The sequence below is a fragment of the Scyliorhinus torazame genome, chromosome 2 (genome assembly GCF_047496885.1).
Source record: "Scyliorhinus torazame isolate Kashiwa2021f chromosome 2, sScyTor2.1, whole genome shotgun sequence".
Taxonomy (NCBI): Eukaryota; Metazoa; Chordata; class Chondrichthyes; order Carcharhiniformes; family Scyliorhinidae; genus Scyliorhinus; species Scyliorhinus torazame.
Window position 1 is genome coordinate 166,586,652 of NC_092708.1, and position 16,627 is coordinate 166,603,278.

Below are 16,627 nucleotides of genomic sequence, written 5' to 3' on the forward strand. Positions count from 1 at the left end.
TGAGCCGAGAACTTCCTTGGTTTGTACAATGGGAAATGCAATTACTAAGAGTCCCAGGTGTTCCCAGAAGCTCTTCTAATTTGTGTCACTAGGCAAGTCACATTCCCTGCAAGAACAGCCATTTCAAATTTTTCTTTAAAAGGCTTACAAGTAGAAGGAATTCTTGACTAATGGAGGAAAGTGAATCTTTGGATTCTGTACAATAGGTTAACTGAAAATCATTTTTAATAAGAAAATATAAATTTCCTGCACAGACACCATGAATGTGAGTACATTATACTGTTATCATAATAGACCCTTGTTAATTAGAGGACATAACTATAATTTCATAACCAGTGTTATATAAAAAGCCTAAGAAGCCACATTTTATTTAATTGACTTCTGTCAGCAGAGCTTAAAATGACATCAGAAAAATGTGATAGTCTCTTCGCAATATATTACACAGACAGTGCTGCTAAAATACCTGTGTATAAAAGCAGAAACCTATTCAAATCAGCTGCAGGTATGTACAAAAACTGAGTGAGATCAGTTTAAAATGCAATGTAATCAAAACAATCCATTTGGGAGGAGTGTACTTAAAATGTAGTGGTCACAACTCGTTTTTAAAAAAGTGTTCTTCAGATTTTTTTTTTTATAAATTGTTTCACGTTCAAATTCTTCATGCTCAAGTATTTCAACCTTTGATTACTTTGTTTACATTTTTCCATCCATATTTCTGTACAGATCATCTGCTACAAAAATGTATCTGCTAAGATAATGATAACAGCTTCATGCAGCCAGGCACTGACACATGCAGCAACCAAGACAACACAAATATGAACACTGGAAATTTCAATGCAAATCCTTACAAAACTTGCTACTATTTTTATTTGTCAAGAACCAGAATGGAAGCCCCTCTTTGTAATGCTGCACTAACCCCAGTAGTATACAAATACTAACAAACCTTTTGCGGCAGCGTAAAAACAGGTGCTAAAAATTCAAATGCCAACATTTGGAGAAAGTTGTAAGGGCAAAAGCAAAAGCAACATAACACAAGGAGCTAATTGTGCGAACTGGGAAATTCCAATTAAGGTGAAAACACTGCAAAAATAAAAAGAACTGCATTCTTTTCAATTGGCCTACACAGGTTTTATTTGAGTATCATATTCAGATAACATACTTAAGTGTAAAGTTAATCTAAAATTTGTAGTGTAGCTTTTATTTTCAATTGGAGAGGAGGACATTTGAATGGATGCCAATACTGGCCATCATTTGTTTTGCATTCGTGAAGACAAGGGGTGACAGTGCAAAGTAAAAGTTTCACTCCACCAGCAGTGGCATTGTTAGCGCCGGCTATGGCACATTGAACAGTGTACCAATGCCAGGTTTGGTATATGTGAATGTACAAGTCATTTATGTAGCAACACCCATTTGTATGGAAGATGTATGATCTTTATACAGCTGCATTATGGAAACATCATACATGCAGCTCCAGTGTCTTGTGTGTCAACATAGTTTATCTTGCTCTAAGATATCAGGCTCATCTCTATCGTGCCTCAGGTATGGCATGGAGCTTCCTTAAACTGATCCATCAATATTCCTCAACTTCTGAACAGCCTTATGCATTATCTCCCATGCACGAAGTACCAAGTATCCCTAGTCTGTGCAGTTAGGTGTACAGGTAGCAGCAGTGAGATCAAGTCTCTGTGCATCTGACAAAGGCCACCAACACCCAATCCATTGGAGCTCAGCCACACGTTACAATCCTGATGCCGAGAAGCAGAATTGTAGATTGTTCAAAAAGTGCAACTAAAAAGAGTTAAAGAGGATGAGTGAGAGAATTCCTTCATTACCTGTCCCTGAGTTGGATTTACACCTGGATCTTTACGTGAAGGTCAGTGACATTGCATCTATGTTCGCCTTCTGCTAGGAATATCCTCTGGGGGGAGGGTATGGAAGGTTGTAGGTTGCAATATATAATGTAGAATTTTAATACTAACTGTGTAGGCCTAAAAACAGTTCCAAAGTAAACACAGATGAATTGTTGTTCATCAAATACATACAATATTTTACATATAGAACTTCCAACCAAAATTATATTTTTTCCACACTTTTGTTTAAATATTACATTCTCTTTAGGATGTTGTGTATAAGCAAATTCTTTACACCAAGTATAGCCTTAGTTCAGCAAGCAATACTCCACCCTGGAAAACCTGTAGAAAACACTATTTTTAAAAAAAAATTTCAAAAAGTAACCAATCACACACTAAATAGCTGCAGGAGGAGTAGATTTTTTTTCGGACTAGAGGCGGGAAAAAAATCGATTGTTTGTTTAGTCTTCGTGGAAGCAATCACATTGAGACTGAACCTTTTTGTCCACTGCATTGTTTGTTTTTTCTTCCTGAATGACTAACATTTCTTCACGAATCACTGCACACAAAAACTGCAGTCCAAGGTGACTTGTGCAAAAAAGGATCAGGGGTGAGCTTTCCACTGAGCCTCCTGCCTGTTGTCCATTAAGTCGCGGATGGGACCCCACAAGGTTAATTACTCATGACAGGAATTGCTGCAGTGCTGTTTTTGCCCTGTAACAAATTCAGAAATAATTCTTGATATGCTGATTTTACAGTAGTCAGCTAAAATTCTATTAAAACATTTATCGAAACTCAAATGGTTACTTTTGTGGTCAGCAACAACTAGTATTTAAAATTAGAACAAATATGGAAATCGCAGCATAAATAGGTTATCAATCTTGGTCCTAAAATAATTACCAATCGGTTATATTTGAAGAACAAGAGAAATAGAATTATCTCAATGCATAGAGATTGCATGTAGTGTCTAAGGTTAATGTCAACTGTTTCAAAACCACTAACCATGCAAAGAATTTGTACAAATAAATACTTTAAAATAAAGCTGAGAGTTTCAGTACTGTGCTTCAGACAGAACTTGTAAAAATTAAGAACTAGCTTGGAAGGATTGCACATAAGGTGGCAGCACAGTAGAAATCACATAACAATACTGGCACAAAGCCTAGGAGATCCTATCCCTCTTATGCAAGATGATTAATCATTAAAATCTGTCCAGGGAGCATTTTTCTTAATTGCAGCCTAAAACAGTTTATTTCTTACCGAATCCACAACTCTATTGTAACATACAAAAATTACAAACATGGTATCATATCTATATGTCACAATTTATTAACTGACTTTTCACTTTAATTTATGCCACAGACTATTTGACAACATTTATGAGATTAATAGAAGGATGGAAGGTATTCTAACAAGGACAAGATTTATGCATGCATATATAATGCTTACTTGTCACATAGGTTGGGGTCTGTAGATTGAACCAATTTATGTAAAATATCTGCTATTCCCATCTCTCGGAGTTTATCTTGACGCTCATGGGAACCTAATAAATAAAGTACAAGTTAATCCTTCAACATCATTGGTTATTAGTCACAGACTGGCACAAATGTAGTGTTCTGTATGAAACTAATCTCATGGTATATTTTACATCCTTCAATTAGAAAGTGTTTTACTACGAAACATTTCTTTTGCATGTTTAATCGGGTACAAAGACCGATGTACAGTAAAGCCCTTTAGCATTCCAAAAGCTCTTATTCAGAATTATGAGTGCTTGTAGCCCACAAAGAACATCACTGAGATTTGAAAGTCTTCATAGATACGACATCTTTATCTGCCAGTTTTTTTCTAAGAGGCTTATAACGGCAATGTCAAAAGCCCAATAGTCTGCACTGGGGAATGTTTATGCAGATTCTACTTTCGGAACAGTAATTGCTTGCGCCAAATACACAGTTGAATGTATGCCATAATGGGCATTACACTTTAATTCTGTGTTGGGGTACGGTTTAATGGATGGTGGCCACCCACTGGCACATCTCACCAAAGGAACAATTATTCAGGTGTGAACTGAGACACTGTGGGCCAGCAAGCTGCTGTTCGTGGTGACATCAGAGAGCCCAATGTTGTCCACAGCTGATATCCACATTCAGAATCCCAGCAAAGAATGCTGGCAAATAAGGAACGAGAATTTCTGGCTTATTTTTTCCCCACCTCAAACCCAAGAGATTATGGCCACTTAATAATACCCCCATATTTCCATTCTGTTTGAGATCAGCTAAATCAGCACAGACCAGTGTTTAAACCTGGCACCTTCCTTGTCTGTATACTCAGCCACTCACTGCTTAAGCCTGGTGAGTGATCAGGGGAATCCGACAATGTCCCTTTAAAAGAAATCAACAAATTAGGAAATCTGTTATACATTTTCACACAGAAAACTAGCAATTCTGGCCACCAGACAGTATACTGAAATATTGGGACAAAGTTAAATATTCAAAAAAATTAATTGTGAAACAAAGACAGCTGGCAGGTTAAGTAATCAGCAAATATTTTATCATTTTAATGTTTCAAGAAAGAAAAAAAATCTGTAACAATGTCTGAATTACAAGGAAACAACTATGTAAACTCGAAGGTAACAAGTGATGCCCTTACCTTCCTCTTCACTCCAAATGAGATTAGATATACACAAAGTAGCAGCTAACTGAAGTTTTACATTTGAATGACCCTGGAAAATAATTGATTGTATTAATATAGAGGCTAGATAATACAAAATGTATTTAATGTTAGCAGTTCCCCGGTCAGTGATACATCTCACTGAACATTACAGTTCCCTTTGCTGCTGAAGTAAAATGTTATAAATCTGAGAAATAAGGAGCAAATGTTGAAGAATCAGGATTGTTGATTTTAATCTGGAGCTGCAATTCAATTTTGTGGCATAATCAGGATATCCTGATTTTGTAAGTCAGTGCTTCCGCTAGTGGACGGCAGACAAATTAAACCCAGCCAATGGAAATGGTCAGAGACTCGATCCATCTCCATGGCCAGGCCTCTCTATTGCTCAAACAAACTGCGCACACATTTGGAGCACCGAGTCAATTGTGGAGGATTTTCGAATGACTGTTTCCATCAGATGGTGCCCGTTCAATGGAAACATCGGAGGTTGTGCCTCAGTAGCATTCTGTCAGCTGGAGCAGTTGGTTGATCAAAGGTGACCAGATATCTTGCAGCCCAACAAAGGGAGTGCAGTCAGTCTTGGGTCAAATAAGGAAAAAGCAATCTTGAAAGAGGGTCATGGAATGTCAACCGGATTAACGGGCGAGTGGGACATGGTGTGGGATAATTGATGAAAGCATTTTTTTTTTTAAACAATGCAGTAGATTCAATTAGTTCATTTTATTTATATGGATTTTGGAGTTGGAGTACACATCCCAGATTAACAATTGGATTGCGTTGATTCATATCAAACAGGTACCTCTAAGGCAAGTCAGTGGCTCCTGATGCTGCTGCTTAAGACCACTAATTTCCAAACATTACTCTTGGATCTGGCCTTCAGCATATTTTCGAAACTTGGCATGAATAGGTTTACTTGTGCCACTTCATTTTGCCATTAGCTAGGTGACACTATCCAGATTCTCATTAAATTATTCTATGGATCCTGAGCTTAGAAAGTAGTAGCATTATATACCAACCAATGCTTAAACATGTCTGTTCTGGACAGCCTGGTACCTACAAATATTAATTAGAATTCTTATTGAAGAGCAATCTAATTAAATCCCTAGGAATTTCCAATTCTATCCCCCACAAGTTCTTGGAGAGTATGTTACAGAACAGTATTAAGGCATTTGTACAGATGTTTTAATGCAGAAGCACAAAGAGCATCAGTTAATTACCCCCTCCTAAAGAAGAGTAGGGCTTAGAATGAGGTATGGGGGGGAGAATGCTGTGAAATTATGATAAAGATTGTTACAAATACAAGATTTCATAAGGCATTTATGTTTTAAACTGTCGCCTTTAATACAAGGTAAGACAGATGTCCTGGAATCGGAGATGGTGAATGCATTCTGAACCCATGTGATAAGGTCATCATGGGGACAAAGACCCAGATCAAAACCCACAGAAAGTCAAGTGCCAGTTTTCATACCTTGACACAAGGGCAGCTGGTCTTGCTGGACACGAGACCCCGGGAGATGGAGAGAAACAGCTGCTACTGTAGATGAATAGACTATTTTTGTATTGACCACTAAGCAGATTACTGGAGAGAATGGATTCCCTATTTGAAGAGACATGATTTGTGGAAATTGAAGGACGGGAGGATGCCTTGTTGCCGGAAGTCAGTTCAATGATACTCAGAAAATTGAGTGAAGGAACTTTCAACGGAATACTGGAAGACTCGTCCTGATGTGCTAGGAAGAAGGGATCCTGTTGGAAAGCTGGGAGAGTATGGGACTCAGTCTACAAGGCTACCTATCCACTGAGAGCACAACATAGCCTTTAAACATGGCATAAAGCTTTTATGAGTGCCAACTATTTAATGGAAAGTGCTTTTACTATACTTTGGTATATTAGTTGGATATTAAGTAATGTTTATGAAGTAATGTTTATCAATGTTTAACCAAAGGGCAAGATATCACTTTTTAAGACTTTTATGGTTACAAACAACCTAATGGCAACATAATTCAAATATTAGCTCACAGGCAAATCATACATCAGTTTAACAAAAAGATAAATTTGTTTTAACTTCAATCTATGCTTCAGGCACACGGTAGTATCAAAGAGTAAGTCCAGTAGCTTCTCCCAGCTCTACAGCTGAGCTCAGTTACTCCTCGATATGCTGAGTCAAATTGCCAGTGTCTTTCACCATCACTCCACTTCCACCAAGTCTTCTGGGTCTAATGATCACCAGCAAGGTACATCTCGACAAAGCCCCCTTTCCCTCAGGTCATGACGGTCCTGATGATCCGGAACTCCAGAGATTCCGGTATCCGACCGATTCAAATGCTTTAGTTAGTTCTGGTGAAACCTTCCTTACCGTGGAGAGTTTTACTTCTATTCTCCATCATTGCCGACAAGATCTGTTCTTTTGAGAGTTCCAAATCTCTCCTCCTTGCTTCTCATCAGCAGCTTTCTTTTGTTCTTTTGAGAGGTGCCAAAACTGCAACTCGATACCTCAATGGGTTTTTATTTGACTTTGCTTTCCTTCCTCACCTCTTAGCCCCATGGCACCTCACTCCCTCCCTCCTTACTTTGCAACCCCCTGGCACCTCCTCTCCCTCCTTATCTCACAAACCCATGGCACCGGAAGTCATATGGGCACTTTGCGGTTTGTAGTATATATAAAAGATTTGGAGGAAAATGTAACTGGTCTAATTAGCAAGTTTGCGGACGACACAAAGGTTGGTGGAATTGCGGATAGTGATGACGACTGTCAGAGGATACGTCAGGATATGGATTGGTTGAAGACTTGGTCGGAGAGATGGCAGATGGAGTTTAATCTGGACAAATGTGAGGTAATGCATTTTGGAAGGTCTAATACAGGTGGGAAATATACAGTAAATGGCAGAACCCTGAAGAGTATTGACAGGCAGAGGGATCTGGGTGTACAGGTCCACAGATCACTGAAAGTGGCAACGCAGGTGGAGAAGATAGTCAAGAACGCATATGGCATACTTGCCTTCATCGGCCGGGGCATTGAATCTAAAAATTGGCAAGTCAAGCTGCAGCTGTATAGAACTTTAGTTAGGCCACACTTGGTATACAGTGTTCAATTCCAGTCACCACACTACTAGAAGTATGTGGAAGCTTTGGAGAGGGACAAGAGGTTTTGAGGATGTTGCCTGGTAAGAAGGGCATTGGCTATGAGGGGAGGTTGGTTTGTTCTCACTGGAACTATGGAGGTTGAGGGGTGACCTGATTGAAGTCTACAAAATTATGAGGTGCATGGGCTGAGTAGATTGTCAGAAGCTTTTTCCCAGGGTGGAAGAGTCAATTACTAGGGGGCATAGGTTTAAATTGCGAGGGAAGCGTTTTTTACACAAGAGGGTAGTGGGTGCCTGGAACTTGCTGCCAGAGGAGGTGGTGCAAGCAAGTACAGTAGTGACGTTTAAGGGGCGTCTTGACAAATACATGAATAGGATAGTCAAATACAGGAATACGGACCCTTGATGTGTAGAAGGTTTTAGGTTAGACGGGCAGCACGGTCGACGCAAGCTTGGAGGGCCGAAGGTCCTGTTCCTGTGCTGTACTTTTTTTTGTTAAGTAAGATTATTCATGAAGGCCCGCATTCTTAACCTTGCCTATCGCTTTAGGTGTAGTGATCCTCAGGTTAAATCACCACTAGTCAGCTCTCTCCAAGGGGAAAGCAGCCTATGATCTTCTGGGACAATGGTGACATTATGTTTCAGTAATGTTTAGTCGATGTTGATTTTAATTTGTTAGTAACAGTAGAAGTCTTAAAATCTTGTCATGTGATTCTCTGTCGGTTGCCGAGAAATCCACATCTCTTTTTAAAAGTTATCGGTCTCCATGGAGATCATAACAGTTGCAATGAATATCATTCATTTTTATTTCCAGGTTTTGGTGGTCTGCTATGGCGCCTGTAGCTTTAATTAGTGATACAAATATGACAGCTGATATCAGGCTACTTCTTCGCAGAACTAATCAAACTTCCACAGAAGTGAACTTTACTTCTAATGACTTCAAAGGACAATCTGTTACAAATGAGATTTTGGAAAAAAAAAAATGGGAACAGCACAAGTGCTCAACATACCACCTTTAAATTAATGAACGAGAAACAGCTCAGCTCAGCGAGCCTTTCAAATTTTAACAGGAAAGTATGTGGCCTTCCTGTAAAATTTCCCTCCCGCATATTCTGATAATTGAGCAATCAGAAGGAATTATCTTCATCTAAAAAATGGTCCTGCAAGCTTAGCTGCAAGAATAAGATATAACCCATAGTAGGAAAGTAAAGGTTGCAATCAATTGATGAAAAATCATGTCTCACTAGTTCTGCCATATTAGAAAAGATGGCCTCAATTACAGTAAAATATGCAGAAGTGATATTGACATGAAATATGATTGAGGATTGCATGACAAATAATTTTATTTAGAAATTTTTATTGGTGTTTAAATTAAATCCTAGCTGGATTAAGGCATTTACTAATGCAACTTTAAAGTCCATATTTCCAGTAATAAAAGCGCACAACTCAAACAGTGTCTGCAGTAGAAAAGATTTTCCACAAACAGCAGCTCCTCTAACACAGCCATTGTGCTGAGCACTGCACTTTCAATAGGTCTACAGAAAACACTGCAAACCAATTAGTTTCAGAATAGCAATGGGGTTTATTGACTGCTTTAACTATTTCCTACAATGAAGATCAATGCCACGGAAAAACAAAATTGATCATTTAGAAATTTCAGAAAAACGATTACTTACCATGTAGTATTTAATTTTTTGTAATATGTCATCATTAGTCATGATGAGGTCCTTCGCTGTTGTTCCATCTGCGATATTAGCAAGTATACATAATGTCTGGATGGCATTTTTAAAAAAAACGCATTAGTAAATTGGCACAGATACAGAACATACTGTAAGAAAGTTTGGGTAATGGATTCATGCTACAGTAGTTAAATTCACGAAAATGAAAACAACCAGGGCAGCACTGTGGCGCAATGGCTAGCACTGCTGCCCAACAGCGCCGAGGTCCCAGGTTCGATCCTGGCTCTGGGCTGCTGTCCGTATGGAGTTTGCACATTTCTCCCATGTTTGCGTGGGTTTCGCCCCAACAAGCCAAAGATGTGCAAGCTAGGTGGATTGGCCACGCTAAATTGCCCCTTAATTGGAAAAAACGAATTGGGTACTCGAAATTTTTTTTTAAAAATTAAAACAACCTCAAATACGAAGATGAAACACATGAGCGCGGAGGGGAGGGGAGGTTGGAACACTCAAAGCAAGGCAGTATAAATAGGGCCTGTTAGGAGGCAAAAATCAGGAGTGGTCGACAGGGTGGCCAACTTCCTGCCTGTCCCACCACAAGATTCAGTGAACCTTGCACCTATATTATTAATGAGTTGAAGATCACATAATCCAGTAGGTTTACCCACTACACTGTGCGGCGGGAGTCACTCAGACTTCCTCCTGTCCCTTCCACAGGACTTTGTCCTAGCGCAGAAGATTCCACCCCAAACATCTACGAGATGAATAAGGCAATAGTGATAGAATCACTTTGGTATATCTAAATAACAATGCTCAAAGTATTCAAATAGATTACAAAGAGGACTTCCGGTGACGGCAGGCGGGAGGCAGCCGCGCGTTGGAGGGCTCCTGTTCGGGAACGGCATTGTCGGGGGTTAACGCCCGGTCCTAGGGCCAGCGAAGGCAGTAAAAGTCGGGAGACAGCACAGAGGAGGGGAATGTCAAAGACAAGCAAAAGAACGGCCGTGAAAAAAGCGGCTGAAAGTCGGGGAGGGGAAAGGTCACCGCGGGGTCAGTAAAGAAAACGGAGGCTGGAGCACCAGGGGAGGCCGCATTGCTTAAGGCTGAAGAAATAACTAAGGTGATGGCTGCGGAATTCGAAAGGCAGTTTGCAAAATGCATGGAGACGGTGAGGGAGGTTCAGTGCGCTGGTGGAGGAGGCGATTTTCCCGATGATGACGGTGGTGGCGAGCGCAGTGGCGGAGATGCGAGAGCAAGGGGAGGTGCTGAAGGAAGTGGAGGAGACGTTATTGCAGCATGGTGATCAACTTGCCTCGATGGGGAAGGAGATGCAGAAGGTGATGGACATTAACAAGGATCCACGAGGAAAAATGGAAGACAGATCCAGGCGACAGAATTTGAGGATTGTGGGACTGCCCAAAGGAGTTGAAGGACCGAAGCCAACTGAGTATTTTGCCGCGATGCTGGCAAAATTATTGGGGGAGGATCCCTCCCGATATGAACTGGATCGGGCTCATCGGTCGTGGAGGCCTGTACCAAAGGCGAGTGAGCCGCCAAGGGCAGGGACTCTGTGCTTCCGTAGGTACAGTGTGAAGGAGAAGGTCCTGAGCTGGGCCAAGCAGAAGCGGGCGCTGCAGTGGGCTGGAGCTGGTATATGTGTATACCAGGACTTTACGGTGGAGCTGGCGAGGAGGCAGGCTGCCTTCAAACGGGTGAAGAGGGCACTGTACATTAGCAAGGTGCAGTGCGGCATTGTATATCCAGCGAAGCTGAGAGTGACTTATAAGCTCAGGGATTTTTATTTTGGAACGGCGGAAGCAGTGGAGGAGTTTGCGAAGGCAGAAGGACTGTGGCAGAACTGACAAATTGAGAAATGGCCATGTGCCGATGTAACCTCATGACTGTATTTTCTTCTTTTTTGTTTCACTGCGTGCAGGTGTAGGGGCTAAAGGAGCCAATGTTGTATATATTTGGACAAGGGAAGGGATGGACTCTATAGAGTCAATGGTGACCATGGGCGGTCCCGCACTCCTTTTTCTTTTTCTACTTTGTTTTTTGTTTCCACCGTGGGAGGGTTTGGTTTATTGGATGCATATATTGACAGGTGGGCCGTTGTTTGGGGTGGTGGGAGGATGGGATCATTGGTACTGTTAAGGGGATTGATTTTGTATTTGTTACCATTTACTGTTTGTGGGTGGGGTGTAAATATTTGAAGGAAAATGTGAAAATGTAGAATAAAAAAATATTTTTTAAAAAAGATTACAAAGAGTATCTAAATCATATAATGTATATACAAGTAATCACATCACATTATTTACATTTTTTGAGAGGCACCACAGCTTTAAATGGATAATTTTAAATCCCCACCTTCAGGCTTTGAGGAACTGATAGTGACAGAAGCAATCTGAATTTAGCAGGCCCCATTTATGCTGCCGGGTGGCAAATTACACCCTCCAGACACGGGTCAAACTCAGATTCCAAAAACTCTTTTGCACAATTGCGAAGCAAGAACCATTTTGCAACAACAGTAATAAATTTACGTTTAGGGCATTTTTCCATATTTATCTCAATTTGAAGTGTTGGGGCACTGACCCCACAGCCCTAATTTCCTCTAACCATTCAAGCACTGTAATGGAGTGTGAGAAGTAGGAGTAGTTCTGAAGTATAGGTCAGGCATTTCCTTGTACTAACATAAATAAGTGTGATGTGGGTGAGAACCTCCAACTGCAGATCTCATTTCCCACCCCATTCAAAATGGCAACACTGATGAAGCAGGAGTCACACACAATTAAATCCAAAACTTCCGAATTGTTTACATCAGAATCATTTGGCTTGATTCAGCTGGACGCACTCTCCTCTGGATCACAGGGTATGGGTTTGAGCCCTGCATTGGCGATCAACATCAAATTAAACTGACAACCCAGTGTAGTACTTAAGGGTGTAGAATTGTTGAGATGATGGGCAGAATCTTCCAGTCTCATTGGATGCTGGAAACACCTAATTTGGCATGGAGCCAAAAACCAGTTTTCCGGCATGAGATAAACAGTTGGAATTCTGTTCTCGAGACTTTGAAGGTGGGTTGTGTTCCCGACGAACAATGTCAGGAAGCCCTTTTGCATGGGTTAACATCTCATGCACACTCATTAAAATGCCAACATGATGGAATTAAGTCCCTCTGCCAAATTAAGTCATCTATCTTCCCCCCCCACTCCTAGCAGGAAATCAGAACATTGTAGTAACATAGCAAGGCCTAGATTTAGGCCCGATTAAAATTGGATATTTTAAATAAAAGAATACACCCAATTAAATTGGATAGCCAAAATTAAAGTATTGGGCATTTGAAAATCATACTGCAGTCAAACCTCAGGCAGGCTGTGGAATTCAGACTTGACCAAAGACAAATACACAACCGACAGATAAGCTGCCAAAACATGTCTGGGCCTGTCCCATTGACCACCCATCAAAGATTATCGCTCCCTACTGAGACGCAGATGATCATCGTACCCCATTGAAATGCACAGGTCTATTGCCCGTAGCTCAGATCGTGCCAGACTTTCCATCACCCAGAGTTTGTACTGTTACTTTATATGGGAATAGGTTAAATGTAAGCAACAGGACTTCCGGGTGCGGCGATGACCAGCTGAGTCGCACGTTTCGGCAGCTCCCGGTGAAACGGACTTTTGGGCTCTTGATAGGAGCCCCAACGGCAATTTTGACGGCTAAAAACACTGTGTGGTAAACCAGAAGGGAATCCCCCCTGGATACGGAGGAAAAAAGGAGGAGAAAGTGGCCGGATTGCAGTGGATCCTTTAGAACAGCGGCAAGGAAGGCAAGCAAAAACCAAGATGGCGTCGGAAGGTGGCAGTTTAACATGGGGCCCTGAACAACAAGAGTTCTTGAAATGCTGTGTGGAAGAGCTCAAAAAGGAAATGAAGAAAGAGCTGTTGGCCCCGATACTACAGGCGATCGAAGGGCTAAAGGAGGAACAAAAGACCCAGGAGCGGGAGCTTCGGGTCGTGAAGGCAAAGGCAGCCGAGAATGAGGACGACATACAGGGCCTGGTGGTGAAGACGGAGACGCATGAGGCACATCAGAAACGATGTGTGGAAAGGTTGGAGGCACTGGAGAACAATGCAAGGAGGAACAACCTGAGGATTCTTGGTCTTCCTGAAGGTGTGGAGGGAGCGGACGTCGGGGCATATGTGAGCACGATGCTGCACTCGTTAATGGGAGCGGAGGCCCCGGCGGGTCCGTTGGAGGTGGAGGGAGCATACCGAGTGATGGCGCGAGGGCCGAGAGCAGGAGAAACTCCCAGAGCCATAGTGGTGAGATTCCTCCGTTTTAAGGATAGAGAAATGGTCCTTAGATGGGCAAAGAAAACTCGGAGCAGTAAATGGGAGAACGCGGTGATCCGCGTTTATCAAGACTGGAGTACGGAGGTGGCGAGAAGGAGGGCGAGCTTTAATCGGGCCAAGGCGGTGCTTCATAAAAAGATAAAATTTGGAATGCTGCAACCGGCAAGACTGTGGGTCACATATCGAGGGAGGCACCACTACTTTGAGACGGCGGATGAAGCGTGGACTTTTATTGTGGAAGAAAAACTAGAATGAGCGGGTTATTAAAAAGAACGTTTGAACAAAGTGGTGGGGCGAATGTGGGGGGCAAAGAGGGGGGTTAAAAAGGGGGGGAAAGAGGAGTTTTATGTACTAATCCTGCGATGTGGTAACTTTTCTCTCTTCCACAGGTGGTGATGGGGGGAGGAGGGGAGGTGGAGGAGATGGGGCGTTGGGACATTGGGGGCGGGGCCAAGGGAGAAGCGCGGGCTTGGTTCCCGCGCTATGATAATCATGGCGGGAATAGAGAAGCAGGAAGGAGGGGGCGTCGCACGGTGCGAGCCGAGGTCACGGGGGGGAAGCCGAGGTCGGCCAGAGTTTGCTGACTTCTGGGAGCAACATGGGGGGAGTAATTACGCTAGCGGGGGATCTAGCGGGGGGGGTGGGAGGGGGGAATTACTGGCTTGCTGCTGCTGGGGAGAGGGGGGAGCTGGTATGGGAGGGGATGGGCGAGGGAGGCACCGCCTGGGGGAGATACAGCTGCGTGGGAACCGGGTGAGGAGCTGGAAAAAGGTGATGGCTAATCGACAAGGGGGGGGGGTAGGAAGCCCCCCCAACCCGGCTGATCACGTGGAACGTGAGAGGGCTGAACGGGCCGATAAAGAGGGCACGGGTACTCGCACACCTTAAGAAACTTAAGGCAGATGTGGTTATGTTACAGGAAACGCACCTGAAACTGATAGACCATGTTAGGCTACGCAAAGGATGGGTGGGGCAGGTGTTCCATTCGGGGCTAGATGCGAAAAACAGGGGGGTGGCTATATTAGTGGGGAAGCGGGTAATGTTCGAGGCAAAGACTATAGTGGCGGATAACGGGGGCAGATACGTGATGGTGAGTGGCAAACTACAGGGGGAGACGGTGGTTTTGGTAAACGTATATGCCCCGAACTGGGATGATGCCAATTTTATGAGGCGGATGCTAGGACGCATTCCGGACCTAGAGATGGGAAAGCTGATAATGGGGGGAGATTTTAATACGGTGTTGGAACCAGGGCTGGATAGGTCGAAGTCCAGGACTGGAAGGAGGCCGGCAGCAGCCAAGGGGCTTAAAGATTTTATGGAGCAGATGGGAGGTGTAGACCCGTGGCGATTTAGCAGACCTAGGAGTAAGGAGTTCTCGTTTTTCTCCTATGTCCATAAAGTCTACTCGCGAATAGACTGTTTTGTGCTGGGAAGGGCGTTGATCCCGAAGGTGAGGGGAACGGAGTATACGGCTATAGCCATTTCGGATCACGCTCCACACTGGGTAGACTTGGAGATAGCGGAGGAAACAGGAGGGCGCCCACCCTGGAGAATGGACATGGGACTAATGGCAGATGAGGGGGTGTGTCTAAGGGTGAGGGGGTGCATTGAAAAGTACTTGGAACTCAATGATAATGGGGAGGTCCAGGTGGGAGTGGTCTGGGAGGCGTTGAAGGCGGTGGTTAGAGGGGAGCTGATATCAATAAGGGCACATAAAGGGAAGCAGGAGAGTAAGGAACGGGAGCGGTTGCTGCAAGAACTTTTGAGGGTGGACAGACAATATGCGGAAGCACCGGAGGAGGGACTGTACAGGGAAAGGCAAAGGCTACATGTAGAATTTGACTTGCTGACTACGGGCACTGCAGAGGCACAATGGAGGAAGGCACAGGGTGTACAGTACGAATATGGGGAGAAGGCGAGCAGGTTGCTGGCACACCAATTGAGGAAAAGGGGAGCAGCGAGGGAAATAGGGGGAGTGAGGGATGAGGAAGGAGAGATGGAGCGGGGAACGGAGAGAGTGAATGGAGTGTTCAAGACATTTTATAAAAAATTATATGAAGCTCAACCCCCGGATGGGAGGGAGAGAATGATGGGCTTCTTGATCGGCTGGAATTTCCCACGGTGGAAGAGCAGGAAAGGGTGGGACTGGGAGCACAGATCGAGGTAGAAGTGGTGAAAGGAATTAGGAGCATGCAGGCGGGAAAAGCCCCGGGACCGGATGGATTCCCAGTCGAATTCTATAGACAATATGTGGACTTGCTCGCCCCGGTATTGACGAGGACCTTTAATGAGGCAAAGGAAAGGGGACAACTGCCCCCGACTATGTCTGAAGGAACGATATCGCTTCTCTTAAAGAAGGAAAAGGACCCGCTACAATGCGGGTCCTATAGACCTATTTCCCTCCTAAATGTAGATGCCAAGATCCTGGTCAAGGTAATGGCAATGAGAATAGAGGAATGTGTCCCGGGGGTGGTCCACGAGGACCAAACTGGGTTTGTGAAGGGGAGACAGCTGAAAACGAATATACGGAGGCTGTTAGGGGTAATGATGATGGCCCCACCAGAGGGGGAAACGGAGATAGTAGTGGCGATGGATGCCGAGAAAGCACTTGATAGAGTGGAGTGGGATTATTTGTGGGAGGTGTTGAGGAGATTTGGTTTTGGAGAGGGGTATGTTAGATGGGTGCAGCGGTTGTATAGGGCCCCGATGGCGAGCGTGGTCACGAATGGACGGGGATCTGCATATTTTCGGCTCCATAGAGGGACAAGGCAGGGATGCCCTCCGTCCCCATTATTGTTTGCACTGGCGATTGAGCACCTGCCGATAGCGTTGAGGGGTTCCAAGAAGTGGAGGGGAGTACTTAGAGGAGGAGAAGAACACTGGGTATCTTTGTATGCGGACGATTTGCTACTATACGTGGCAGACCCGGCGGAGGGGATGCCAGAAATAATGCGGATACTTGGGGAGTTTGGGGATTTTTCAGGGTATAAATTGAACAT

The 16,627-nt window shown here is 43.6% G+C and overlaps 1 protein-coding gene across 6 annotated transcripts in view; it reads right to left on the minus strand.

Annotated features, from left to right (window-relative positions):
* Nucleotides 1–207: 207 nt before the first annotated feature.
* Nucleotides 208–16,627, minus strand: part of armc8 (armadillo repeat containing 8) — a 141,238-nt gene continuing 124,818 nt past the window's right edge. For 4 of the 6 annotated variants that reach the window (XM_072479242.1, XM_072479262.1, XM_072479233.1 and 1 more), the window contains 5 exons: nt 9,274–9,369; nt 4,494–4,566; nt 4,136–4,225; nt 3,297–3,390; nt 208–2,564 (listed from right to left, as the gene is read on the minus strand). In XM_072479242.1, coding sequence (XP_072335343.1) covers nt 2,531–2,564; nt 3,297–3,390; nt 4,136–4,225; nt 4,494–4,566; nt 9,274–9,369 — 387 coding nt within the window. In that variant the 3' untranslated portion in view covers nt 208–2,530. The remainder of the gene's footprint in view (nt 2,565–3,296; nt 3,391–4,135; nt 4,226–4,493; nt 4,567–9,273; nt 9,370–16,627) is intronic. The other 2 variants (XM_072479271.1, XM_072479279.1) reach the window with 2 other exon arrangements.